At 42.1% G+C, this 27,622-nt stretch overlaps 1 protein-coding gene across 1 annotated transcript in view; it reads left to right on the forward strand.

Annotated features, from left to right (window-relative positions):
* Window positions 1-27,145, forward strand: part of KLHDC8B (kelch domain containing 8B) — a 173,807-nt gene extending 146,662 nt beyond the window's left edge. Inside the window, exon 6 of the mRNA XM_063426719.1 lies at window positions 25,722-27,145. Coding sequence (XP_063282789.1) covers window positions 25,722-25,918 — 197 coding nt within the window. The 3' untranslated portion in view covers window positions 25,919-27,145. The remainder of the gene's footprint in view (window positions 1-25,721) is intronic.
* The last annotated feature ends 477 nt before the right edge of the window (window positions 27,146-27,622 follow it).

The raw sequence follows: 27,622 nt of genomic DNA on the forward strand, positions 1-27,622 counted from the left end.
ACCTCTATAGCTTAACATAATGGTTCTGAGGCATGTTGCCTGTCCTCGCAGGCTCATCAGTAAATGCTGCCTTTTCTGAGTGTTCGATTGACATTGGGTGGAGGATCAAGGCCAGGGATGAAGAGGTGTGGAACATGCAGATGCATCAAGAAGATAAGCTGCAGATCTGTTCCAGTAAAGAGTCTGAGTGGCTTTTAGGAAGGAATTGAAGATCTTATATTGGAATGCTTAGTGTGTGTATGTGTAGGTTTTAGTGGTGTTATGCATATGTGAGTTTGCTACTGAGTATGTGTATTTGTCAGTAAGTGTGTTTGCGTCAAGTGAGTATGTCAACATGTGTCATTGAGAGTGTGTGTACAGATAATGTGTATGTGTACCTGAGTATGTCTGTGTCAGTGTGTGTGTGTGTCATTGATTGAGTGTATTTATGTGTGAGTGAGCATGTTTTAATACTTGTATATATGTCAGTAAGCGTGTGTGTATGTATGTCATTGAGTGTGTCTGTCAATGAGTGTCTGTAAGTCTATGTGTGTGTCAGTGAATGTGTTTTAATATTTGTGTGTCAGTGAGGGTGTGTATGCATGTGTCATTGAGTGTGTTTGTCAATGAGTGTACGTATGTGTCTGTACGTCTATGCATCTGTCAGTGTGAGTGTTGTAGCGGATGGCATTGGGCTGTCCTCAAAGGTTATGTTAAAAATGCAATTCAGTGTTTATTCTCATGTATAACTAAAATTGTATGTAGCATCCGTATGATTGTTCAGTAGTTTCCAGCTGTATTACATACGAATGAAAACTACCGAACCATTAGACCACCCCAGAGAGAAGTGTGTACCTTATTAGGCTTTCACACTTCTCTAAATGCAAGTTAATTGGTGCAATCGGTACTTTGTATCTGTATCTGGGTGGCCGCCGTTCGGCATACGAACACGTGGCGGCGGCCATCTTACGCACGAAAACCTCAGCGGTGTTTGGTCGTCGAGTGTCTGGAACTCAAATCGGACACTCAATTACCCGAACACCGCTGAGACCTCCAGAGCTCCGTAACTCCCGAACGGAGGGGCTAACCAGCCCCTTGTTCGGTGAATTAAAAGTACCGAACATGGGTATTCATACGAATACCGAGTTAATAGTGGATGGCAAGGATTTGTGTGTATCCAGAAACTGGGTAAAACTGTATCATGTATAAGTGAAATATGTGTCACACTGAGGGGAGGAGATGTATGGGAGGTAACTATTGTACAATTGGCTACTGTACCAATTACTGTAAATCCCTCCCTTGCATGGGAGAAACCTTTATAAGGAATCTGTGTGATTAAAAGTTCAGTTCTGCTCCTGATGCTGTGTGTCGTCCAGTCATTGGGATTGATGTTGGGATGTTATTGGATTGTCTTGCCTGCTGGAATTATTGCCTTATGGATTTATAATACATGTTCCTGAGCCTTACTGGGATCTTAAGTGGAGATAACCTGTGTAATAGCAGCTCTCCGCTACAAGTGTGAATACATTTATCAATTAATTTGTGTGAGTTTGTAAATGTTGATTCTTTAAGATTCATAAATTGGTTTCCTGTAGAAACTCGGGCACTCAGTGGTCATGAAATTATGACAAATGGAAACTTTTCTGTGCTCTTAAGGTTGCCTAAAATGAAAAAGTGTAGTCCACATAATTCAGATTTGTGCTTGCCTCATTTTTATAAGAACAACTTGCGAGTAGCAGCGAACCTAACAGCAACAGGCAAGTTCCAATTGCAGATTGCTGAAGTGGTTTTTGATATAAATGTCCTGTGGGTGGCCAGCTTATGTACGGCACTACTATTTCCAATATGGAACCAGTGTAATATTTATCAAAAATAGGAACATTAAGTCCTGCACTGTAACAATCTATCTGGATCAAGAAAACTATTCTCTGTCAACCCATCCTCAGGCAGAATATCCTCTATAACTCCAAATGAAAGCCACGATATGAAAGCAACAAATATAGTTTACCATTTATTTAATGTCGACTGAAATGAATGTCATAGTTTCTTATAGCTCTTTTGATAATGTCCTAAAATTTCAGATTCTCTCTGGATTGCTGGTATTTTTGAATACCATATATATCATGGGTAGTCAACCTGGTCCCTACCGCCCACTAATGGGCGGTTTGGGATTTTAGGTTGCGGTGGTGGGTTCTGCAGAAAACTCCCGGTGGGCCTCAAAGGCCGTGGACCAAGGCCGGCAGGGGAGATCCTTTCATCTCCCCTGCCGGCCCATGCAAAGCCATCCTAGCTGTAAACGTTCTCATAAACCTTGTTGTAATCCCTGGCACTTAGAGTCAGCCTGCAGTCAGAGGAGCTCCAGGCTAAAGTGAACATGCCACCACTGGACCACCAACGCTTGCAACATTTTGCCCCCCCTCCCTGGTAAAAGCTAAGAAGAAGGGAGGGGAAGACATTAAGATAGATTTCTTACATCTCACCTACCTACACACAGCATAGACCCTATGCACCCTTCACACACTACACCCCTCACACACAGACTGCCTCCTCACACACACAGACTGCCTCCTCACACAAACACACAGACCTCCCCCTCCCACACATAGTCCTCCCCCTTACACACACAGACTGGCCCCTTACACACACTGCACCCCTCACACGCACTGCACCCTCACACAAACACACACACACAACAGCACCTCACAAACACACCTAAAAAAAAGTGGAATAGAATACAGAAAAAAAAGAAACTTTAATATTAGTTACTGTGGCACTGGTGGGCAGTGAGGAAATTTTAACATCAACAAAGATACAAAAGTGGGTGGTAGGTATTAAAACGTTGGCTACCCCTGATATATATGGAAATAAAGTGATCATTTTCTTAATATTAATGCAGCCACATTTCACACAATAGTGCATGTAAATTCCTATCCTATTTTTATTCACGTACTCTAAATGCGTGCTGAAACTCCGCATTTCATTTAGCAATGATGCATCGACTAGGAGACAGAAAGTTCTGTGCCTACTAAAAGGCATAATGAATCTTTGTCTTGCATATAAAAATAAAAGCCTATGAAATTTAATTTACAAGATTATCTTCTAATTTATCATGGGATCCGCGATTCCATTTTTAACTAGCTTGCTGCATCTAATGACGTTTATTAACTACATCCGTTTGTCTAGGTTTTTCATCTTAATCAAAACTGCGCCTTTATTTCATCTATCTTGAGAGAGTCACACTTGCAAACATATTGCTACTGAGCCTACAGATATAATTTCTGCATTTATTATGGAGGAAAAATGCACACAAAAACACAATTGTGCTCCAAGGCTTAATTGGGGTTTCATGATGTAATAAAAGTATTGGCCCATAAGGTCATGTGCTTAAAGGAATAGTAATAATCAGAAAATCTTTTCCAAAGATAGGTCTTTTTTAACGTTTGCATTATTATTGTGATTGCTTCACTCAGGGATATAGTTGGTTAGCTTTATAAACCAAGCACCACTGAAATGAATTAAAAACTTTCACTAAATACCGAATGGGGCAAAACCATCTGGCTGCGTACACCGTTCGGACTACAAAAATACGGACATTGTTAAAGGACCACTATAGGCACCCAGACCACTTCAGCTCAATGAAGTGGGCTGGGTGCCAGGTCCCTCTAGTTTTAAGCCTGCAACTGAAAACTTAGCAGTTTCAGAGAAACTGCTATGTTTACACTGAGGGTTAATCCAGCCTCTAGTGTCTGTCTCACTGACAGCCGCTAGAGGCGCTTCCGCGATTCTCACTGTGAAAATAACAGTGAGAAGACACTGGACGTCCATAGGAAAGGGTTGAGTAATGGTTTCCTATGCCGCGCAAGCGCATTCGGATCTGACGTCGGCAGGGGGTGAAAAGCTCCCCAGCATAGAGGGTGCCCTGCGCTGGAGAAAGGTAAGTGGCTGAAGGGATTTTAACCCCTTCAGCCCAGCGGGAGGGGGGCCTTAAGGTTGGGGGGGACCTAATGACACCATAGTGCCAGGAAAACGAGTTTGTTTTCTTGGCACTATAGTGCTCCTTTAATGCAATTTAACAATGTCCAGGCATTGCAATTGAAGCACAAAATGTGTCTGAATTCGGTCTGGATTTCAGCCGTATCAAGCTCAGCCAGACGAAATCCAAACCAAATAAAATAAATCCGGGCCTGGAGGCTTCAAATCTGAGCACGGATTTAAATAACTTTCAAAAAATGTGCCTGCTGGTACCGTTAACAGACAGTAGGCTAATAGTTAAAAACCTATGGTGGTGCAAGTGTTCATTATGTGACTGCTGGCCGGCACTTGCTAGCCAGTGGCCACATTAAAAAAGTTAAAAAAACTATTCAAAATAAAAACCCAATGGAGGTCAAAAAGACCTCAATGTTTAAGATTGAAATCCTCCCTGTGCCCCCACCAGTCATGCGACAGGTGAGTGCACGTCTACTAAAATGTTAAAACTATAACTGAGCACTAAAATAAAGGGGGGTCAGCGGGTGGAGGATAATTTAATATTCAGGGTGGAAGATTTAGTGTCCCTCCTGCACCCACACTTTGACAGCCGGTGGAGTCCCTACTTGTAATTATATGGGGGAATACCAAATGTCCCCCTTCCACCCGCTCCCATGTGTGGCAGGGGGCACTAATTATAATATTCAGGGGACCTAATGTCCCTTCCGGCTCCCTTAGTTCCCATTTTCCAACATGTTTTATGTTAACTTTTGTTTTGCATTGTGAAATAATACAAAATGCAATTTAGCATATAAAGCCACACTTACCATCCCCTATGCTCTAGCACCAGTTGTTACCTTGCACACATATGAATTTCTCAACCAAGTCTCTTGTGGGCCAGGCTTCTAGCTTTCTTGCTGCAAGGTAGTTGTTTCTAGCAACCCGGAAAAAGAAGTGGATAGGAAGTGTTTTGATCTCACGGCGTACATTGCAGGGATTTTTTGAAGACACCGAAAAACAAACAGCTAAGGTGTTGCCACCTTCCCAACACTTAGTATGAGTGTAGCACTATAAAAAAAAACAAAAAAACCCTTACATTTTCATAGAAACGTAGGTTCATTTTGAAAAGTACAGTGTAAAAAAAAAAAAACAGTATTCCCCTCTACCGAACTCCAGCCCCCACCCCTACTAAACCCCGGCCCTTGTTAAAAAAAAAAAAAAAAAAAAACAATATTAGCCAACAAGCAGACTCCACTCACATTGCCGCTGCCAGTATGCGACTCTAGAGTCCAGCCTCTGGTATACCCCCAATGGCTCTGTCTGCACCCTCTGCCAAAGCGGTTCCTAACGCTACTCCTTGAAAACCTGTGAAGGTGGAGAATGCTGATGTCACGTCACCTCCGTGCACCTCCGGGTCCTCCGCTGTCCAGCCGCAGCCATTGCAAAACTGACCAACAGACACACTGACAGAAACACACACACCCACTCTCTGACAGACACACACACACATTCTCTGACATACAGACACACACACACATTCTCTGACAGACAGACACACATTCTCTGACAGACAGACACACATTCTCTGACAGACAGACACACACACACACACTCTCTGACAGACTCACACACACATTGACAGATACACACACACACACACATTTCCACATTCTTGCACACACCAACATCATTTGATTTATTGCTCCCTACCTTTGGGAGCTGGTGTGGGGCCTCTTCTCTCGGGAGCTCAGTCTACCTGCTCCCTCACACGCGCAGTTTAGTGATGCCGGGTGCCGGAATAACGTCATATTCCAGCACCTGGCATCACTACAGACGGCTCGAGGGAGGAGCAGGTAAACGGAGTTCCCTCGCTGCCGCCAGGAACCTCTCCTCCGGCCGGTACAGGGTAAATTTGAGCAGAGTAGGCACCTGCAATGTGGGGCGAGCAGGTGCCTACTCTGCCTTAGTAAAACTCGCAGCTCACCGGGCCACAAAGATATCCATTGTGGGCCGCAAGTTTAACATGCTTGCTGTAAGATAAAGGTTAACACATAGTCTGTAAACCTTTCTTATCCTCCCAATATTTCCATAAAAAATTTATGAAAACTCACATTTGTGCTACGTCCACACAACATTTTTTTATCCTATGTTCATCCCTAACTTTCAAATAAATATTTAACCTTTTTTAAACAAACTAAACCTTAAAATGAAAGAGTTAAACACAGGTTTCAGAGTGACCTTCTTACATAGCTTTTAGCTTGTCAATGCTGAGCTTTCTGCCTTTCTGTTGCTTAAAGATATTATCATCAAAGTATTGCTTATCCTAGCAAGACAGCTGTTTGGGTCCTGGGTTTGTCAATTACTGTGTTTTTCTGCAGTCGATTTGTTCAAGATAGATCTTGGAGTTCAGAGTTTTTTTGGTCTGTGCAGTAAAAAAAAAATCTATAGCACATTGTCGTTTAAATGATAGATGTTTTAAAACTGATTGCTCTGTAAGACTCGGTGAATAGATTTTGTCAAGTAAATAAACCAAATGTTTTAATTGATTTTAATACTGTTATACTTTTTCCATAACTGTTCCCGAGAGAAAAAATGGCAGACTAACATTTATATTGTGACTGTACCCTCGTGTTAGCACACACGCTGATTATTTACATGTTATATGGTAACTGGGAACAGTGTAGAATTGACAAGGGAATCTGAGATTTTAGAAAATGGGAAAATTTGCCACTTGTTTATTTTTACATAAAATATGCAAATCTCTTGGCAATTCACAAAAATCCCACCATAAAGAATTAACTTTAAGAGATACTCACTAAATAAGACATTTTTGGGCATTGGCCATTATTGTACAAAACCTGGCTATATGGAAGATCCTGAAAGGCAGCAGGTTGCTCCATAGATCTTCTCGTTAGAGATGTGCATGGAGAAAATCATTTGTACCAATTTAGGGAATTACCTGCTAAACTTCTAAATGACTTTTTTCTTAATTTTTAGATGTGTGTTTCCATCAACTGTTGCAAGTGACAGGTCATGAAAAATGTCAATATGTGGCACGAAAGCTGCTTCAACTTCAGCTATTTTCCACATTTTAGTGATAACGGCACCTTCATAAAGCAGAATGGTCTCATTTTATGGGAGCATCTGATTGTAGTTTAAGCTGTGTAAAGGGTTCTATCTATCATAAAAATATTCAAAATATTTTTGCTGCTTTATAGGACCACTCTAGGCACCCAGACCACTTCAGCTTAATGAAGTGGTCTGGGTGCCAGGTCCAGCTAGGGTTAAACCATTTTTTTTATAAACATAGCAGTTTCAGAGAAACTGCTATGTTTATTAATGGGTTAAGCCTTCCCCCTAATCCTCTAGTGGCTGTCTCACTGAAAATCACAGTGAGAGCACGCAAGCGTCCATAGGAAAGCATTGTAAATGCTTTCCTATGCGACCGGCTGAATGCGCGCAGCTCTTGCCGCTCATGCGCATTCAGCCGACGGGGCGGAGAGGAGGCGGAGAGCTCCCCGCCCAGCGCTGTAAAAAGGTACGTTTACCCCTTTTCCCCTTTCCAGAGCCGGGCGGGAGGGGGACCCTGAGGGTGGGGGCACCCTCAGGGCACTCTAGTGCCAGGAAAACGAGTATGTTTTCCTGGCACTAGAGTGGTCCTTTAAAGGGACACTATAGCATTAGGAATACAGATTTAGGTGAATGGGCCAAACTGCCAAGGTTAAAAGTTTAATTCTTGAGAGTTAACTAACCTTGCATCCCACGCCACGCTGCTCTGGTCCCACCTCCTTGGCTGAGATCATTGAGATCGATGATCTCAGCCAATCCAATGCTTTCCCATAGAAAGGAATTGGGAGGCTAGTGCACATGCACGGCAAAATGCTGCACTCTCTGAGATTTCGCAATCTCGCAAAAGCGCCTCTAGTAGCTGTAAGTATGACAGCAACTAGGGGTAGGTTAGCACTGAAAATAAAGCATTGCCTTTCAGGTAGAACAGCAATGATTTCTGTTGCAGCATTAAAACTAAGGGGGGGAGGGACAGGGTGGAGGTGACATGGCACCATGGTCACTTTATTGAGATGAATTGGTCTGGGTGCCTATAGAGTCCCTTTATGTGACAAAATTATTTATTTTATCATTGCCTGTTTTTTATTCCTCTCCTGTACGCAAGGGTGTATTATAACAAACTTTCCTGTGTTGAGCCAACACTGATCTCTGTTCTTAATTGCACGCTTCAAGTTTTGCTTTAACAGCTTCTTTCTGCTGTTGAAAGAGCGTCTCAACGAAATTAGAAACTCACATCATTTATCAAACCCCACTGCAAACATCATGTACAAAGCCGGTCAAATCTCTACTGGAGTAATATTTCCTGTTCCAATTGATTGAATCCCATCCTCTTGCATTATAGTTTAATTCCTAATTGGAGCCGATAGATTTATCGAGGCAGTTTTTCCCAATTTGTTGCAAAAAGCCATGCTCTGATACGCAGACATCCAATTTCTGTAAAATGGGGAATAGAAGAAGAATAATTTTAAAAATTTTTTTTTTTTTAAATCTGTTTTTATTTTATTTTGTTAAGATATTATGTAAGGGAATAGCAAAGGCGTTTTAATGGATCCAAGAATAAAATAAACTGAATGTCTACTATGTTTCTGGGACTACATGAACTGGTGGATTAATTTTGTTGGGTGTTTGGCAGAGATAGCCACAAAACAGCAGACACTTCAGAGGGGCAGCTGGTCATGCTGGATTATGTAAGAGTAGAATTATCTGGCTAAAGGATGCAGATTCTTTGGAGTATTACTCGGGTCTCTTTCAACCTCCTTCAAGACATCACTTCACTCTCTCTCTGCTGGGGCAGAAATGAAGCCTCTGAATTCTTAGGAAGGAAAGTCTATGTTAGTTGAGTCACTGCTTCAGTAATTCTTTCTTCAAAGAGCAACAATGATCCAGAAATTATTGATAATCCCTGAATCTATTGGTGGACTAGTTAGTGCATTGATGTTCTAGCCTGGTTTGACTGTCACGCACATATAAGGAATGCAAATACCAGTTTTTTGTTTCTGGTTTTTTTTTGTTGTCATATTTTAGTTTTAATTGAGAGTCAAATGCGATATTACAACGATATGACGACAGTGGTGTACAGTACATTTAGTGAAAACATTGGAAGGTTAAGATAAACGTACAAACATTGCAGCATAAACCACAAGTAAAAACCAGACAGCATGAAATTCACTTTGGATTCACTTCTCTTTTTGAATTCTCACTTTAGTAAATAAACCTGTGTGTGTAACTGAATGACATTCAGCTATTACTCTTAACTCAAGGTCAAATAAACAGAATAGCACCAGATCTTAAATGGATGTCAGCATAAATTAGTCTGGATTCAAGTTTCTGACACAAGTCGTCACTGCCATTCATCAGTGTAAGGGTTAAACCAGAAAAAGAATGTAGAAACAAAATATTAATGTATTGCAGGATCTTTTAATACTTTTTTTAATTATTATTTTTAACCAAAAATTGTAGTGAGAGATTTAGGGAGTTCCACTCTTTCTCAAGTATAATACTATATGCCATCGCTACAGGCGGCAATTGTACCCCCCTAGATAATTTATTGCCCCCGCCTAAAGTGCCAATGCTGGGTGGTGGGGGATGCTGTACTTGGCAAAGTAAGAGCCTGCCTACCCACATGGCTGGTGCCTATTCTGCTCAGTTTTATCCTTGTCCAGTCTGGTCGTAGTTGTGGTGTCAACTACGACCTTACTGTGCTCACTTACTTTGCTCTTTCTGCAGAACTTGCAGCACAGTGTTCCCATCCCAGCGGCAGCAATTAACCCCCCAATTATCAGTGTGTATCTGCCAATTGTTGTCTGTCAAAAAATAAAACCATGTGTGTGTATTAATGTGTCTGTGATTATATGTGTATGCCTGTGATTGTATTGCTGTGTGTCTGTGGTTATGTGTGTAAGTGTGTGTGTCTTTGTGTGTGTATGTATATGATTATGTGTGTGATTGTGTATGTGTGTGTGTATGTCTGTGATTATATCTGTGGTTGTTTGTGTATGTCTGTAATTATGTGTGTGTATGTTATTACATTAAATGGCTTTTCTTAATGTTGATCTTTCAGCTGTTTAGTAGACAAGTCCCTAAATTGTTTATTTAGCTCCCTCAAAGATAAAGAGTTGTCGATATCTTGCCCAGAATAAGAATTCCGGGGGCGGAGCCTGACCGGGGAGCCGACTAGATCAAAATCTGTGAGCTCCCGAGCCCGGTCCTGATTTACAGCGGAAAACGGGGGGAAAATCCCAGACCCTGAACCCCAACTTACCTTACTCGACGACACCAAAGCTGGGGAGCAGAATGATATCCCACACACCCGGAAAGACCGCTGGATCGGTAGATCAGAGGCTTGGGGCCTACACGACGCAGTGCAGGGGAGAGGCGGCCGCTCTCCCAGCTCATCAAAGCGTGCGGCACCTGAAGTATCGGGCCTCTCCTCCCCCCTCAGGACCGGTGGGGGTTAACCCGGTCCAATCACCCGCAACCTGTGAACCCACACAGCTAACTGGCGACCTAGAAACCCGCTTGCAGGAGGCACTGGACGGGGACGAAGCCAAGATGGCCGCCCATCGTAGGCCCACGAGGCGGAGCACACGTGCCCGACATGCAACAGACCCTTTACTGACACTCGATCGGCTCTGCGCGAGCCTCTGGGCAATGCTGCACGATCGCGGAATGGCTCACAGATTGGCTGCCAAGCTGGTGGCCACATGGCTCCGTCCGAAAACCCGTCGCCTCCACTACAGGTACCCACCGCAGGCACCCAGAAAGGCCGCCACGATCCGCAACGGCAAGCGACCCCACAGACCTGAAAAGACGTCTGGCTATCCGGGCAAACGCACGGACCCACATATGCACGAGAGATACCACGCCAAACACGGCCCCCACACAAGTCACTCACCTGATCCGGGAACCGGGAACCCATACTATCCCCTTAACGCCACTACCACTAAGCGAGGAGCCGCAGAGGTGCACACCCTATGGAATGCTGAGGGAGGCAGCCCCAGGCCCAGAGGCCCCAGGCCCCTGAAATAAGGATGAGCCACCGAATCCGTGGAGCGGAGATGCGAACGCTCGTCGGGGCCTGGGGCTGGAGGGACACTGATCATTGCACCTACTTCCCACCGCACCACAACAGTTGCAACAGGCCCCCGAGCGCCGGCATCGGTTGACGCTAGACTCGCGCTGCAGGACTGGTCCCCAGCCACCCTAGGCTGTTTTCCATGTGGCCACCATCAACCACCTGCATCACTGTGCCACTAACCCGTGGGTATAAATGGTGCAAGACCTACTTCAAGCGGCAACCTCAGTTACACATGGATACGAGGGGACTCAGTGACTTATATGCCCTCTGACTTTATGGGTTTGTCCCTCTAAGTGAGGCATTTATTTTTACAGCGCTCACCATACATATTGGACAGTAACTAACATCGGCACCTTGGATAGTAAGATAAACTTGTCCCTTATAATATATGTCTTATCTCCTCACTGTCTGTTTCTCCTGTTACGATAAACTAAAAGGTGCAGTGTCCGTTTATATGCGATATCACGCTTATTATGTCTGCTAGTGTAGTTCAGCATGTTTACCCTACTATATGTTCTCCGTGCAAAGCTCAGATTGAGGATACACTACCTACTCTCACACAAAAGTTAAACCTAGCATGTTTTACTCAGCGCTAAAGCTATTTCACAATACTTGCATGTACCTAACCGAGTTGCTGAGTCTGAGGGACACTGTTGTCATCGAGGATGCGACCTAAGCCCACATGGGCCTGTTCAATGTATATTTTATTTTATTTACTTTTAAATGTATAAGTAAACATTCTTAGCGCGAGACTGTGCACCACCTAACTTACCTACTTGCCCGCGCATGTATAGCTACTAGCGATATGGGGCAGGGGAGCCTCAGTGGAATATGCATAGCAGAAGCTAGCTATTAGAATTCAGCCTGTTTACATTCATCCTAATGTACCACAGTTTACCTTGCATTTAAATAATAGTTACTCTATAATACTCGACTGAACGAGATGTTATCGTTAACCAACACATAAAAACAAAAATTAGGCATTGTTTAGCAGGAAATGTAATTAACGCTGTACAAACCCTAACCTGTATACCTCTATTGCATTTCCCCTCTCTTTGTTCTGTACCCCATTGCACATGCCTTAATAAAAGAAAGATTGATAAAAAAAAAAAAAAAAAAAGAATAAGAATTCCAGTTGGCTCATGTGAATTCTGTTCAAATTTGGTGTTTGATGCAAGCATACACAGCATTCTGGCACCAGATAGCCCATGGAGATATTACACAGCAAATGGAAATTATTAGTATCCCCCAGTTTTGTGTCCCCCTTGTATATTGTTCCAAGAGTCACCACTGCTATTACTTTAGCCTTGATAAAGGTTTGTCACTACACATTTCACAGTAATCTACTGTGTGCAGTGCTATTTAGACAGACGTCCCCGTCATGGGGGGGCCCAAGAACTGGCCTGCTGGCCACCTTATGGATCCCACGGCGGGCGGCTGTGTACGCATCAGAGGCAGGGAGGGAGCAGAGCAGGGAGATTACAGCTCCTTCGCCGCCTCTGATGTGAACACAGCCGCCAACCTCCCAGCAGCCCCACTGGACCTCCCAACAACAGACCAACGCCAGCTCTCCAGGTAGGAAGGCTGAGTGGAAAATTATAATATTATTAATAATTTGTGAGTGTGTGTGTATGTCTGTCTGAGTGTATGTGTGAGTGTGTGTGTATGTCTGTCTGTGAGTGTATGTGTGAGTATGTCTGTCTGTGAGTGTATGTGAGTGTCTGTGAGTGCATGTTTGTGTGTGTGTGTGTGTGTGTCTGTGAGTGGATGTCTTTGAGTGTGTGTGTTTGTGTCTGTGAGTGCATGCTTGTGTGTGTGTCTGTGAGTGCATGTGTGGATGTCTGAGTGTGTGTGTCTTTGAGTGTGTTTGTGTGTCTGTGAGTGTGTGTATGTAGCTGTGTGTGTAGCTGTTAGTATGTGTGTGTGTGTGTGTGTGTGTGTCTATCAGTGTGTATCTGCCAATTGGTGTCTGTCAGTATGTGTCTGTTAGTGTGCATGTGTGTGTCTGTCAATTATTGAGTGTGTGTCAGTGAATGTGTGTGTGTCAAATCAGTGAATCTGTGTCTGTCAGTGACGTCTGCGTGTTTGTCATTGAGTGTGTGTGTGTGACAGTGTGTATTTGCCATTGTGTGTCTGTCGGTGAATGTGTGTGGGTGAAATCAGTGAGTCTGTGTCTGTCAGTGACGTCTGTGTGTTTGTCATTGAGTGTGTGTGACTGTCAGTGTGTTTCTGCCAGTGTGTGTCTGTTAGTAAATGTGTGTGTGTCTTTCAGAATGTGTGCTTAGGGACACTATATGCACACATACCACTTCAGCTCATTGAAGTGGTCTGGGTGCAGTGTCCCAGTCCCCTTAACCCTGCAAGTTTAATTATTGCAGTTTCTCAAAAATTGCAATAATTACCTTGAGGGGTTAACTCCACCTCTAGACAGCCACTACTAGAGGGACTTCCGGGTGGTTAGGCGAACTGATGCTCGACGTCCTCACAGTGTGCATGAGGACATCCAGCGTCTGCTAAATCCCCATAGGAAAGAATGGATACAATGCTTTCGTATGGGGACGCCTAATTCAAGCACGGAGGAGGAGCCTGACCCATAGCTGAGGGACATCGGCGCTGGATTCAGGTAAGTGACTGAAACCCTTCAGTGCCAAGTGAAGGAGGAGGACACAAGGGAGGGGGGCACTGTAGGGAACTATAGTGCCAGGAAAAGAGCATTGTTTTCCTTGCGCTATATTATCCCTTTAAAAGGAGTAGGAAAAGGTGTATTCTAAAGAGGAAGGGGTGGTTTCTTAATCAAGAAGAGGCGTGGTCTTGACAGGAAGGGGTGGGGAAATGTAGATTAGGGGGGTGCCCAGGTTTAGTCATGCCTAGGGCAGCACAAAACCAAAATACACCACTAGCTGTGTGTATGAATGCATCACAAAGTTCCACAACAATAAAACTCACAGTGATATGGAGAGTGTATGAGTGTATCACAGAGCTCCACAGCAATAAGACAGACTCACAGTAATCTGCAGAGTGTATGAAAGCTAACAGCACTAAATGCAATGTTATGGGTAAAATATTGTATCACAAAGTTAGAGGAATAAAACCCACAGTGTGCTGTATGAGTTTGTATATATCACTGAGCTTCAAAGCAATACACTAATGGGCATTGGGAGAAGAGACCAAACTACTACATGCCTGACTATTCTGTTAACAATGTGGAATTAACAGAAGCAGAAAAAAACCCTCCGTGGCTGTCTGAATGACAGCAAGGGAGATGTTTCTGGCCCCAATTATAAAAGTATTGGTTTCTATTGAAATCTGCACTTTTATAAAATTTATAACATTTCACAAATATGAGACTCCAGATAAATGTACTTCACTGTGTTTATTTAAAATGCCATATATATATATATATATATATATATATATATATATAAACCAGTGTATCTTGGCACTCACCCGTTTGATTTCAAATGCATAAAGCTTGCCTAGGTGCTCCCTTAGCGTAATGATACAATCCAGTAGAGAGAAGGTGCACTCAAAGGTCTTTTTTCTTTCAAACGAAAATTTATTTAACACATCAAATTTGTCCCAATGACGTTTCGACCCACACAATGGTCTTTTTCAAGATCAAAATATGAGTGTAACAAGTGTGAATATATACAAAATATGGAATATCAACTTACCAATGTGAAGTGAGGAGCAATCCCACACTTGACCGAACCTGGAAGTGCACAGGAGGGACTCGTGACCGGACTTAATGACGTCAGACGTGCGTAGGCGTTTCTAAGCAAAGAGTATATACAAAGAGTATCGTGTTTCCCCATGCTCTATCCACAACTATGAAGTGCTGTGAACAAGTGCCGAATCACTAATATTAAAATATAAATCAAGGAGGATGAATATAGAACTACTTAATTATTAATAGCACCCAGATTGACATGTTATATGTAAATTATTCCAAGGTAGAATATAGAGGCTTTGAAGTGCAAAACAAAGTGAAAAAATGTGACGTGATGAATAAGTGTAAAAGTGCAAAATATGTGACACTTAAAATAAGTGTCACATATTTTGCACTTTTACACTATTCATCACTTCACAGTTTTTCACTTTGTTTTGCACTTCAGAGCCTCTATATTCTACCTTGGAATAATTTACATATAACATGTCAATCTGGGTGCTATTAATAATAGTACAGAGCTAGATAATTGCCTGAGAATGTCATCTGATTGCTCTCAGCCAATGAACTCAGCCCTGCACCTCGGTGCTTAGGTCATTCAGATAGCTCCCAGCTTTCTGGGGGAGTGTTTATTGCAAAAGGTGGCACCATAACCACTATGGCACACTGTAGTGTATATGGTGTTTGGAGCCTTGGTTTAATGTATAATGTGTAACTTCACAACCAAAAATAAATAAAAACCATTACTATCTCTGTATACAGCTAGCTAACAGTAGAGCGAAAAGAATTGTATTAGTATTTTTTTAAGTTTAGATTATTATGCTGCACATGCTAATGCTATTCAGTCAGCAGATTTCTATCAATTTAAACACATTTCTAGGCTGCCACTGACAGGGAAGGGAATCAAGGCTATAATTTTATTTGACCCAAACCATCATATTTTGTAGCTGAATGATTGCCTGAACTTAGCTGTTGAAGTTAGCATCTTGCATTTTACACAGAAATAACACCACCTGATCAGCTTTAAATAAGATGGTTAGTTATTCAAAACTATGAGAAATCTCTTTGGCTGCAGTTTATTCTGCATATTTGTAAAAACAAAAAAAAATAATAATAATAATAACCCACCTGGCTACATAATCAAGCTCTGGGATAAAAAATGTCCAAGAAAATGAGATGTATATATTCAGTATCTCTTACAACCTCCAGATGTTACTTTCTTGATTTCCAGAAAGCTTGCTGTAGCTGTGTGCAGGTGCTCCAAACAGGTCGGGTATTACTCATTATCAGAGAAAAGAGAAAAGAGAAAATTTCAGGGTCAAGAGATAACAATGGAAAATAGAAACAGTTTCATTTCTAGAAAAATAAATTACCCTTTAAATTTGGTGTACAGATGAAAAGGTTTAGAAAAAGGTCCACATAAATGTTATGAGCTATGATTGATGATATAATCCAAAATTAACCTTAAAAACTACCACTTATTTCACATTTTTTTAAGAAATAATTTTTTTTTTTACATTTCAGTTTAATTAAAGTAAAATTGCATTTAACTTATTACTCCCATGATCCTCTATTAGAATGTGGCAGGAAGGTTCCGATTATAGAACTCCAGCAGCATCAGCATCTCCTTTTGTAATCGTACTCCCGTGACAGCTAGTGACATCGCTGAGACCCATCTGACATCCTGGAGCAGCTGAATGATAGATGAATTCTAGCTAAAATCTGTACTATAAAAAAGTATCCACATACTCTCCGTCACCGTGTTATGGCTTCTGATAGCCCCAGTTTAGATGACATTTGCTTGTATAAGTGATTGATTTTTTTTTTCGAGGTTTTGACCTTACTCTCTGACTTGCTAAATATTTTTTCCATCATCAAAGATGATGATCTCAGCCAATCCACAGAGAAGCATTGCAGGGTCCTACTGCGCACGCGTACCAATCTCTGTACTGCAACAATCGGCATCTCCTCACTGTATTATCCCAATGCTTCTCTATTGATAGATAATGCAGCTATTTTTTATTTCTCTCTTTCTCTCTGTCTTTCTCTTTCTTCCCTTTCCTCTCCTTCTTTCTCTTTCTCTCTCTATATTTATTTATCTCTGTCTACCACTCTTTTTCTTTTGTTTCCCCTCTATTTCTTTCTTTCATAAAAAAAATAAATTAAATAAAGAATATAAATAAAACATTTCTCAATATGTATAATATCTTAAAAGGGAGCCCGCGGAGCTCCACACATCTCTCCAAAGCTGAGTCTGATGATCCCTGTGGCCAATAACCCCCTCATGGGAGGTGGATTGCCACCGAGTGGGACTTCCTTGGATATGAGGATGTTACCCCACTACAAAAGGTCCTAAGGAACACAGGCTTGAGGCCTCTCGCAGAACTCATAGAGGGCACCCCACCAACTCAACCACAAACATTCCGATACTGGCAGTTACGAAACTTCTGCCACACGCTACCAGACAAAATAGCTGTACATTCTGAACTCACCTGGTTCAAAAGCTTATGTAACGACAAAACTAAACTTGATGGAGCGATCTCCTCGCTCTACTAACATCTACTCGTTGGGCATTTTAAGAGTAAACACACCTGCAAAATCTCATGGGAAACCATCCTGTGTAAAACTATCACAGACGCACAGTGGGAGAAGATCCTAATATTATACCATAAAAGCTTGGTAAGCACCAGATACTGGGAAATCAACTACAAACTGCTCTCCTCTTGGTACAGGACACCTGTATACCTGCACAGGGTGTTCCCTGCAGTACCAAACACATGCTGGAGATGCAGAGAGGCAGAAGGGACAGTCAGACACTTATGGTGGGATTGTCCCTGAATAAAACCATTCTGGGAATTAGTCAACTCCAAGGACTTGGAAATAGAAATAGAATATGTTCTCCTGCATGCTACCCCATCCCCATTAGGGGCATACAAAAATCTATCTACCGTCACCTCCTAAATGCAGCCAAATCTCTGATACCTGCCCTCTGGAAACAAGACAAGATCCCCACAATGGAGCAGTGGTTGGATAGGGTATGGGAAATCCAGTCAGCAGAAGCAAAGCAGGCGTACCTTGTAGGGAATGACATAAAACACAAGGACCTGTGGTGGCCCTGGTTTGGGTATGTGGCGCGGGTAGGTGCTGACTCACAGGGTCTTGAATAAAGGGTCTATCCCGCAACTCGCCACTATGTTCCCCCCTTACCGCACTGCTCACCTGTCTTATACTATCCTACTACCTACTGCTTCATTATCTATTTCCATCTTTCTAACTAATGCCTACCCTGAAGGCGATGACTTGAACGGGCCCAGACAACGTAGCGGGAATCATGGGAGCAAACCACTAATATTGGTACTGACATAGTCATAGACCAACTCCGAGAGTCCTTTCCTATGGCAACATAGGACTTATGAGAGATATGGGGACGCATATGTACGCAACCATCCTGATCCTGGCCACAACCTGGATCTCCTGCCTCAAATTGTTTGCCCGACTCCCCAAATTTCCGGCACGCAGTCTTCCCAAAAGCACATGCATAAGACCAATAGCCCAGACACAACAATTACAATTCAGATGCCCCCAGTGTAACTGAACCCGCGCTAGCAAAAACGGAAACAAGTATGATAATAATGACGCGGACCCCGCACATAGCCCATCACTGAAGGGTATGTCTGCTAGTGCATTATATTATGTGATGTCCTTTAGGCCTTGATACCTACACAATGGTATATGTTTATCCTCTTCATTCCTATTTAATACTGAAAACTGTATACCTATTTCTCAACAGCATCTTTGTTTATATGCATTGAGACCTGCGTGTCTCACACACATACCAGTTGCCCTATTGTACTTGTATAACTATGTTTGCTTCAATAAAGCCTTGTTAACAGAATAAAAAACAAATTCTTAAAAGGGCAATCTAAGCACCATACCAATATAGCCCACTGTAGTGTTTCCCGAGCCAGTCTGCTCAGCTAGCATCCCCCGGTTCCTTGTCAAACTCTGTTGAATTGGATTGTTATACTTCAGCTTTATCAATACTAATTTTGTATGTGTTTTGATGGCATTGAATGGCGAAGAGCGTAAACCAATCAAATGTAACTGCTGCCTCAGCAATGCGATGAGTGAGGGACTGATCCAGGGCCACATGGGGGAACTTTTCAGTATGTGTCAAAAATGGTTTGACACATAACCCAATAATTGTGGTAGTAGCTTAGACTGCCCTGAAATTAGAGGGATACGTACTTATGGAAGGTACTGTGCAACTAGAACCTCACCATTGTATTCTATAAATAAATTCTATTATAAAATAGTCCCTCCTGCCCTGTAAAGGCTATTGACGAAGTAGTATGCAACCTTTCAGGATCTCTATTCTTCATGCATTTTTGTTTTACTGTTGGTGAGTAATGAATGTGTCAGCAAATAGCTGTGTGTGAGTGTTTAATGAGGTATATGTGCCTGCCAGAATGGTCTCTAATTAGGAATATGGGAAAAGGGCTCTTAGTGTTTCCATCCACTCCGCAGTTGCTCCCCAAGGTCAGTCATTTGAAATTATGTTTCATGTAGGTGAAAGTTTCCTTTTAACCTGCAGGGTACATTGTGTTCACCTTGAGTATATTGTTTCATCATTGCTTCATGTAATATCTCAGTTCTAATGTAAACTGTGCCTGGCAAGGTTTTGTTTGGAAGTAAAATCTTTCATTTTCTTTATTACTTTCCTGTCCGTGTCTGAACTCTTTCCAGTTTCAGTGATTTTGTGAAGACTCTTGTGTGCCAACTAGAAGTATTACCACTGAGACAGAAAATGATTTCCACTGCAGGAAGGAATTTCATTTAATGTGCACCTGACATTCAAAGCTGACATGATACCTCTTTATAGATATTAAAATTATATATATATATATTATTTAATTTTTAAATAAATAATCAAACTCTCATTCAGTGTTTCTTTTTCTGTCTCTTGTTCTTCTCCCTAACCCCTCTCTGTCGGTGTTCCTCGAGGCTCTGTCCTTGGTCTCCTACTGTTCTCACTGTTTACTGCTTCCCTTGGTAAACCCATTAGCTCCTTTGGCTTCCAATGTCATTTCTATGTGGATGACATGCAGATCTATCTGTCTTCTCCTGATCTCTCACCATCCCTCCTAACTCATGTCTCAAACTGCCTCTCTGCTATTTACAACTGGATCGATGATCATTTTCTTAACCTGGCCAAAACAGAACGTCTGGTCTTCCCTCTCTCAAGTTTTGTTACTCCCGTGTGTGTCTGTCTGTCTCCAAGTTAATGGCACTACAATTAGCTATACCTCGCAGGCTTTCTACCTAGGTGTCCTCTTTGACTCTGACCTTTGTCTCTTTGGCGCCTGAAGTCCAGTCACTTGCCAAATCCTGCTATTTCCATCTCAGAAACATAGCTCACATCTGCCCATATCTAACTCCGGATGTGGCCATGGTGCTGGTCCATGCCGATATCATCTCTTGCCTTGACTACTGCAACTAGCTTCTCAGTGGTCTTATGCGTTCCCAGCTGTCCCCATTACAGTCTATAATAAGCTTTGAGGGTCATCTTTCTATCTACGCACACATCTTATGCCTGCCCCCTCAGTCAGTTCTTACACTGGTTTCCCGTAAGATATGAGGCTCAATTTAAAATTCTGACACTTGCTTGCAAATCATGACATAACTCTGCTCCTACCTATCTATACTCACTGATACACTGATACACAAGTATATCCTGTCCAGGGCCTTACGCTTTTCTGCCCATCTGCAACTATTACCTGTTCGTACTAATACCTCTGACCCCATCCTTCAAGACTTTTCTTGGGCTGCTTTATTCCTATTCAACGCCCTTCTCTGCTCGGCTAGACTCTCACCCAGTCTCAGTTCCGTCATTAAAACTCACTTCTTTAGGAAACCATATCAAATGTTAATGGCTTTCACTTCCCGCACCTTGGTTGCCTGCCCTGCTTCCTCTTCTGCAACTGGGTCATCCAAAAAACGAACCCTTCACTGTTCTAGCAACCTACTTTTCCCCGTACATGAAATACATCCTACCCTTACCTCTTGTGCCACTTTACCACTTTCCCTCTAGAATGTAAGCTTGTTTGAGCAGGGCCCCCCAACACCCTCTGTAGCTGTGTGTCCAGCTTGTCTTGTTGCAAATACATGTCTGTTAGTCCACCTTTTGTACAGCGCTACAGAATTTGTTGGCACTTTATAAATAAAAATAAATAGATTATTGATAAACAATTCTTGGGATCCTAACATTACATGGTTGTAGGGTGCAATGTTGTAGCACCATTCTTCTTCTATATAAAAGCGGTGGGATGTGTGTTGAGATGGATTATGACAGATCACTGCACCACTGTACCATTTTATTACATATAAAACTGTCTCCACCTTCATACTTTCCTGACATCTTTCCTCTTTTTCTACAATGTGCCAAAATAATACATTGTTCTGACACTTTTTATTCTTTTTATTCCTCTTTTGGATTTTTTTGCTTTTTTTTCCCTGAAGATTTTATCAATGATTAAATTCATAAAATAGGATAAATGAGTAATATTGTGAAGGGGGAAAAAAGACACATTCGGAATTTGAAGGATTTTTATTCCTTAAATATAAAGGAAGAACTGTTTAAGAAAATCTGCCACTTTGACAGTGATTACAGTGACACACTCTTACACCTCTTTCTTCATACATTGAAAGCAGCTCGAAGAACCAAATAGAACAGGAAAAAAAGGTGCAGAAGGGAATATTTTGGTGCAAATAAGGGAATAAATAGGTGCAAATAGGAAAACCTCAAGAAAAACAGCCTCAAATTATTCTTTTTGTACGTAACCCCAGTCTCTCATTATTCTCTCTCTCTCACCAATGTCTTCAAACAGGAATATCCAGAAAGATTTATATCAGTGATTCTGAGATTTACTCAATTGTCTGATTGTGCCCCTTTTTTTTAGCCTTCCTCACTGCGTGCACTGATCCCATTTCCTCTAAATCTCATGTTTTATCATTTCCCATCCTGTCTACTTTTTCTACCCATTTTGTTTAATTGCCAGGTCTAGGTGACACTTGGGTACTGACTTGCTAATCTCCCCTCCAATTTGCTAATTAAATTTACACTCCAGTGCCAATAGCAGTGATGTGGACCTCCTATGTATGTATGATTTTAGCTAGTTCTAGGAGCTGGCTATCTTTTAACTGTTGTCACGTTGCATTGCTCATATTCAGTAGCAATGGGGGAGTCTATTCTATTTGTAGGATACAGCAAAACATAGTGAAAGAATTTACTTAGACCATCTGGATACCAGATCCGGAGGTCTATAGTAAGTACTGGAATAGGAAAGATGGGATTACCAAATCAATTAGTTTTTCAATAATTCTACAGCAAAACATAGTAAATAATATGTAATGTTCTCTAGCAAACATTAAACCATGTTATTTGAATATACTGTATAATCCCCTGTTCTGCGCACATCACTGATCCATATGGTTCTACCAGCGCGAGGGGGCTGTACTGACTCATTTGTCTCCCTCCTTAGACTGATTCTATGGACTGATAGAAAGAAAAGGTTACTTCTGTCAGTCAAGCGGGTATGACGACCAAGACCGCAGGAGAAAACTAGTAGGATATAATTTAGTGATGTGTGCACCTGGAGATAGATATGTACTGAGAAAGAATCATGTATCGTTTGTCAGGTTATCCAATGATAAAGATGTGAACATTTAAAAAGCAGGATTTTTGTGATACAAATATGACATAAATAACTCGTACAGAAAGAAAAATTACAGCTAAACCTTGTTGATTGAACAATCAACCTTGTTGATTGAACAATGCAGAAAAATATGTGAAACAGGATTTTTGAATTATGACATCCCATTGAATGCATATCCATGGCAACGATGCTTGTCTCGAAAACTGCAGGGAGGTAGCACCAGCGGATAGCCAGAGGAAGGAAAAGGAAACATTTTTACACATCAGTCTTAAGAAACAAAGTGAAGGCTGGATGAGATGATGAGAGTCATTGTCTTACTTGTCTTTGCTTTTACAGATACTTAGGCTACAGGAATCCCTGTTGCTCCAGACACCCACTGTGCTCCGCATGCAGGCTTGCATGTGACATCTCCCACACAGTGGTGGAGTCTTTTTTTCAAAGAGCATGTACTGTGCGTACGGCACTGCAAGAGTTAATTCATTTACATCCTTTGCTATGATTTGCCTGAAAATAAAACACCCTATAAAAATGTATAGCGAAGTAACAGCTAACTTTTAGTTGGGTTTTATCTTGTGTTAAAAGTGAAAAGGCGGGGGCGGAGCTTAACCAGCAACCAGAGAAGACGTGCACTCCACGAGCTCCGGCAGAACAGGCACAAAAACGACCATTAAAACGGACAAAAATGCCACTAACCTCCTGCAAGGGGGCCCATCGGTCGGGGAAGACCATACCGAACCGACTGATACCAGACCCGATGCCCGGAACCACCGGTCACAGCAAAAGAAGCGTGGGGCCTACCGCGGGAGGCAGCAGGGAAAGGCGGCCGTCCTCCAGTAAGCTGCACATAGCCACCTGCGAGCATGGAACACTCCCTCCCCCCCCTATGGACCGGTGGGGGACATCCCGGTCCCCGCCAACAGTGGAGCCCTACGCCCGACACCACCCGACTATACCTGCGACCAACCCAAGCAAGGCGGGCGGTGGGGCCTCCAAAATGGCGGAAGCATATGGCGCAGCACCACAAGACTCCTACAAGCCTGCTAGGCAAACGACCCCAGTTGCACAATCAGCAGAGGCACGAGCCTGCAGGGGCTCATCCACAACGACCGCCCAGCAAGAACCACAGAGAGGGAAAAATAGCACCCATCTCCAATCACACTCCCTGGAAGCCCTAGACCTACTCTGCTCGAGTTTCCACACGGCACTGTGTGACAGGTTAATGTCCTACCTCCAAGCAGCCCAAACGGTGGCATCATGGCTACGACCGGTGACTCGCCGACGGCTTTACGGATCCCCACTGCAGACCTTCAGGGCGGTAATTCGTAAACACATGAATAGACAACCGCAAAGGCGGGAAACTTTGGGAGCCGGCACCCACGCTTCTGCACACCAGTGCGGGGCCCGCCAACGTGTACAACCTGCTCCACACACAGCGGCCTCGACAGCATCCGACCAGCAAAGTGTAACTCGGCAGTGGAGAAATGGAGGTGCCACAACACGGAGATCTACCCCTTTGCCCAGTGCTGGAGCTAGACCCCAGCCACGATACGCCATGGCAGAGGCGCGACTAAAAGCTTGGACGGAGAGCTGGAGGGGGAGCCTTGAGAAGCCTGGGCCAAATGACCGAGAGAAAGCCCCCATCGGAGTAAGCAGGGGTAACAGGAACTATCCCTCTATGGGCATCGGCTGAAGGACTGATGAACTATACTTGCTGTACCGCAGAGCCCACAGAGCAAGTAGCTTAATGTGTCATCCATTTTATGTTCATGGTTCCTAAATTGTTGTTCCCACATTGTTGCCTCACTGTTCTTTAGCACACACTGTAGCTCTACCTAGCTTGCCTACCCACAGTAACCATTGACTAACTTCTCTTTCATACTAATGTTGAAGCCGTCAAAGACAGCCTATTACCCATACACTTGTATGTTTACCTACTGTAACCGAGACGCATCCCTCTAATTTTACTTAAGAGGCTGACGACAAGCCTGTACTAACTCACCTAAAAGCGTCACCCTCACCTATATGCCCGCTAGTTTGCTAAATAACATACTCAAGTAGGTCTACCAATCTGTCTAACTAACGCTGAAAATGCTCTACACACACTATAGTCACGTTGGAAAACATGCAGCCATCCTACTTACCCTTTAAAATTACGTGCAACTGCGACACATAGTCTATAGGCAAGTACCTGAATATGTTGTACAATATCACTTCTACGCTTAACTTATAAGCACCTACTTGTTCCTGACAAGCATAGTAACGTCATAACTAGATAATAAAACGCTATAGCATCTTGTAGCAAGATTACCTAAGCACCCAAAGCGACGAACGCATATAATGTTCAACATCTACCATTTTCTTATATAAAAATGTGCTGGACTTAACATGTATCCTTATGTTCAACTGTTGATTATCAGCTGGAGGATTGCCTTTGGGGTACCTCTCATGCATCTGTTCAAAGCTTATGCACTACAAAAATAAAGAATTAAAAAAAAAAAAAAAAAGTGAAAAGGCGACAGTTTATTAATTATTATCATTATGATTTTTGGTATTTATATAGCACCAACATATTCTGTAGCGCTGTACCATATGACTGAGCGAGCTAGCGATATAGAAACATGAGAGGGGGACGTGATAATATATGCAAGGTTGGGATGCTGGAAATGTAGCTCGGGGGAGATGTGTGCACTCAAACTATGGCTGCTACATGCTGCATACACTGCTGGGGACTTTGTATGACTTAGTGGAGGTGACTATGGAGGGGGGATTATTGTAATGAGTAGACCAAAGGTATTAAAGGACAGAGTAGCTCTGCAGTGGGGGAGTATGACATGGAACTGTTTCCTGTACTAACCTATATTGATAAATTAAATACTAGCGCATTGATGTACTGTGAAGATAAAGCTAGTTTTAAATGTGTTTTATACTGTCCATGTGGAGTGATGATTGCCCTTAAAGCAACTATGTCTTTTGTCAGAGTTTATACGCTTTGTTGCTCTCCGTCTCAAAAATTAACCCTTGTTTTCTGAGAAAAGATTCCTGTTACACACTTTCTGGACTTGATTCATTAATAAAGATGCCAATGTCAGTTAATTAGAGAACAGGTGGAATAAAATATAATTTCATACTCTTATACAACAATGTGCGACGAGCTTAAAGTAATTTTAACATTTAACACCATTTACAAAAAATGTTCTTTTTCTTTCATTTCTCCGTATATATATAAAGCCATTCTATTCCTTTTTTACAGGCAATCAGTCTTCACCCTTGGCTTCCGTGGAAGGTTTTAACTTGACCAAGAAGAAGTGGGAGATTCTCCCATCCATGCCCACCGGTCGATGTTCCTGCTCAAGTCTACAGTCCAGCAACATGCTGTTTGTAATTGGCGGTATCGCCCAGGGACCTAGCAGTGCAGTTGAAGCCTTGTGTGTTCTAGAAGATGTTTGAGTAACATTTCTTTTTAAACAATCTGAATGAGAGATAGTATGTTGGAGTGGAACAAGTGCCTGTATCTTTTACTAAGCAGAAGACAAGCCCAACATTGATGGAGAGGATTTGCTCCCAAGTAGCAGTCTCACTACACCACGGCATATGTTTATTCCTTATGGGTAAGGAAACGTGGAGCAATACTACAGATGGAATTGGAATCCCAGGAATGTAGAACTCACAGCGATGGCCATGTCATTCTGGATATGTGACATTTGCAAGCCTTGATCTGTTGGTTAATACCAATATTAGATGTTATTGTGTAGAATCTAAGATGTACAGTATATTAAATACATAAATGGAAACATTTAATATATGAAAACAGACTTGCAGATGTTCAATGTGCAACTTATTGATTAGGGTTAATTAACGTTTTGACTTACCTGCTTTTGATTTCCATAATGGTAGTTACAAGTTTAACGAAGCACGTTTACACCCTTATTTCTCAACTGCTTTAAGGGTATCCTTGTAGCTGGAATAATTTACTCAGAAGAAATCTAGCTCACACTTCATGGGGTCTTATCAATAAAAAGTGAGTTACAGTACATTAACTCCTTTTAAGAGATTTGCCCAAAAATGTTTAGCAGAACCTTGTGGGTTTTACCATATATAGCATGGTACAACAGGAAAATATACATGTCACATATATGAGCAAGGAGAAGTGATGCCCTGTTCAAATGAGCTTAGAATATAAAGGTCAATGATAGTTACAATGATGCTTTAGTAATGTATCCAGGAGAACGAATATATGTAATCTGGTGCAGGACACTCAACGTCTCCTGTCCCTAAATTGGCTGGGGCTACTGCGGCTGAAGATAAATATTATAATAAAGAGAACACTTTTTTTTTTTATATCAGCAAAACTGGTTTTATTGCAGTATCAAAGCCATACACACACAGCAGCAAACAAGTGATCAACTTTCAGACCTCTTCCAGAGCTTTTTCAGAGATAAAGTGCAGACAATAATGTTCCGGATAGAGCTACTTAAAAATTGGAAAAAAAAACATCAGTAATGACGGCTCAAGGACCATTTAACAGCTTAGCTATCACCAGGGATTAAAGAAATGAAACCTCAGCCAAATGCCTAATAAAAAGTATAGCTACTGCTCAAAACCCAGAATTAACAATTACCGTATATACTCGAGTATAAGTCGACCCGAATATAAGTCAAGACCCCTAATTTTACCCCCCAAAAATGGGAAAACTTATTGACTTGAGTATAAGACTAGGGTGGGAAATGCAGCAGCTACTGGTAAATTTCTAAATAAAATTAGATCCTAAAAAAATTATATTAATTGAATATTTATTTACAGTGTGTGTATATAATGAATGCAGTGTGTGTGTGTGTGTGTGTGTATATAATGCAGTGTGTTTGTATGAATGCTGTGTGTGTATGAATGCAATGTGTGTGTATGAGTGCAATGTGTGTGTATGAGTGCAGTGTGTGTGTGTATGAATGCAGTGTGTGTGTGTGTATGAATGCAGTGTGTGTGTGTATGAATGCAGTGTGTGTGTGTATGAGTGCAGTGTGTTTATGAGTGCAGTGTGTGTGTGTATGAATGCAGTGTGTGTGTGTATGAATGCAATGTGTGTGTATGAATGCAGTGTGTGTGTGTATGAATGCAATGTGTGTGTATGAGTGCAGTGTGTGTGTGTATGAGTGC

This window comes from Pelobates fuscus, chromosome 7, assembly GCF_036172605.1.
Source record: "Pelobates fuscus isolate aPelFus1 chromosome 7, aPelFus1.pri, whole genome shotgun sequence".
Lineage (NCBI taxonomy): Eukaryota > Metazoa > Chordata > Amphibia > Anura > Pelobatidae > Pelobates > Pelobates fuscus.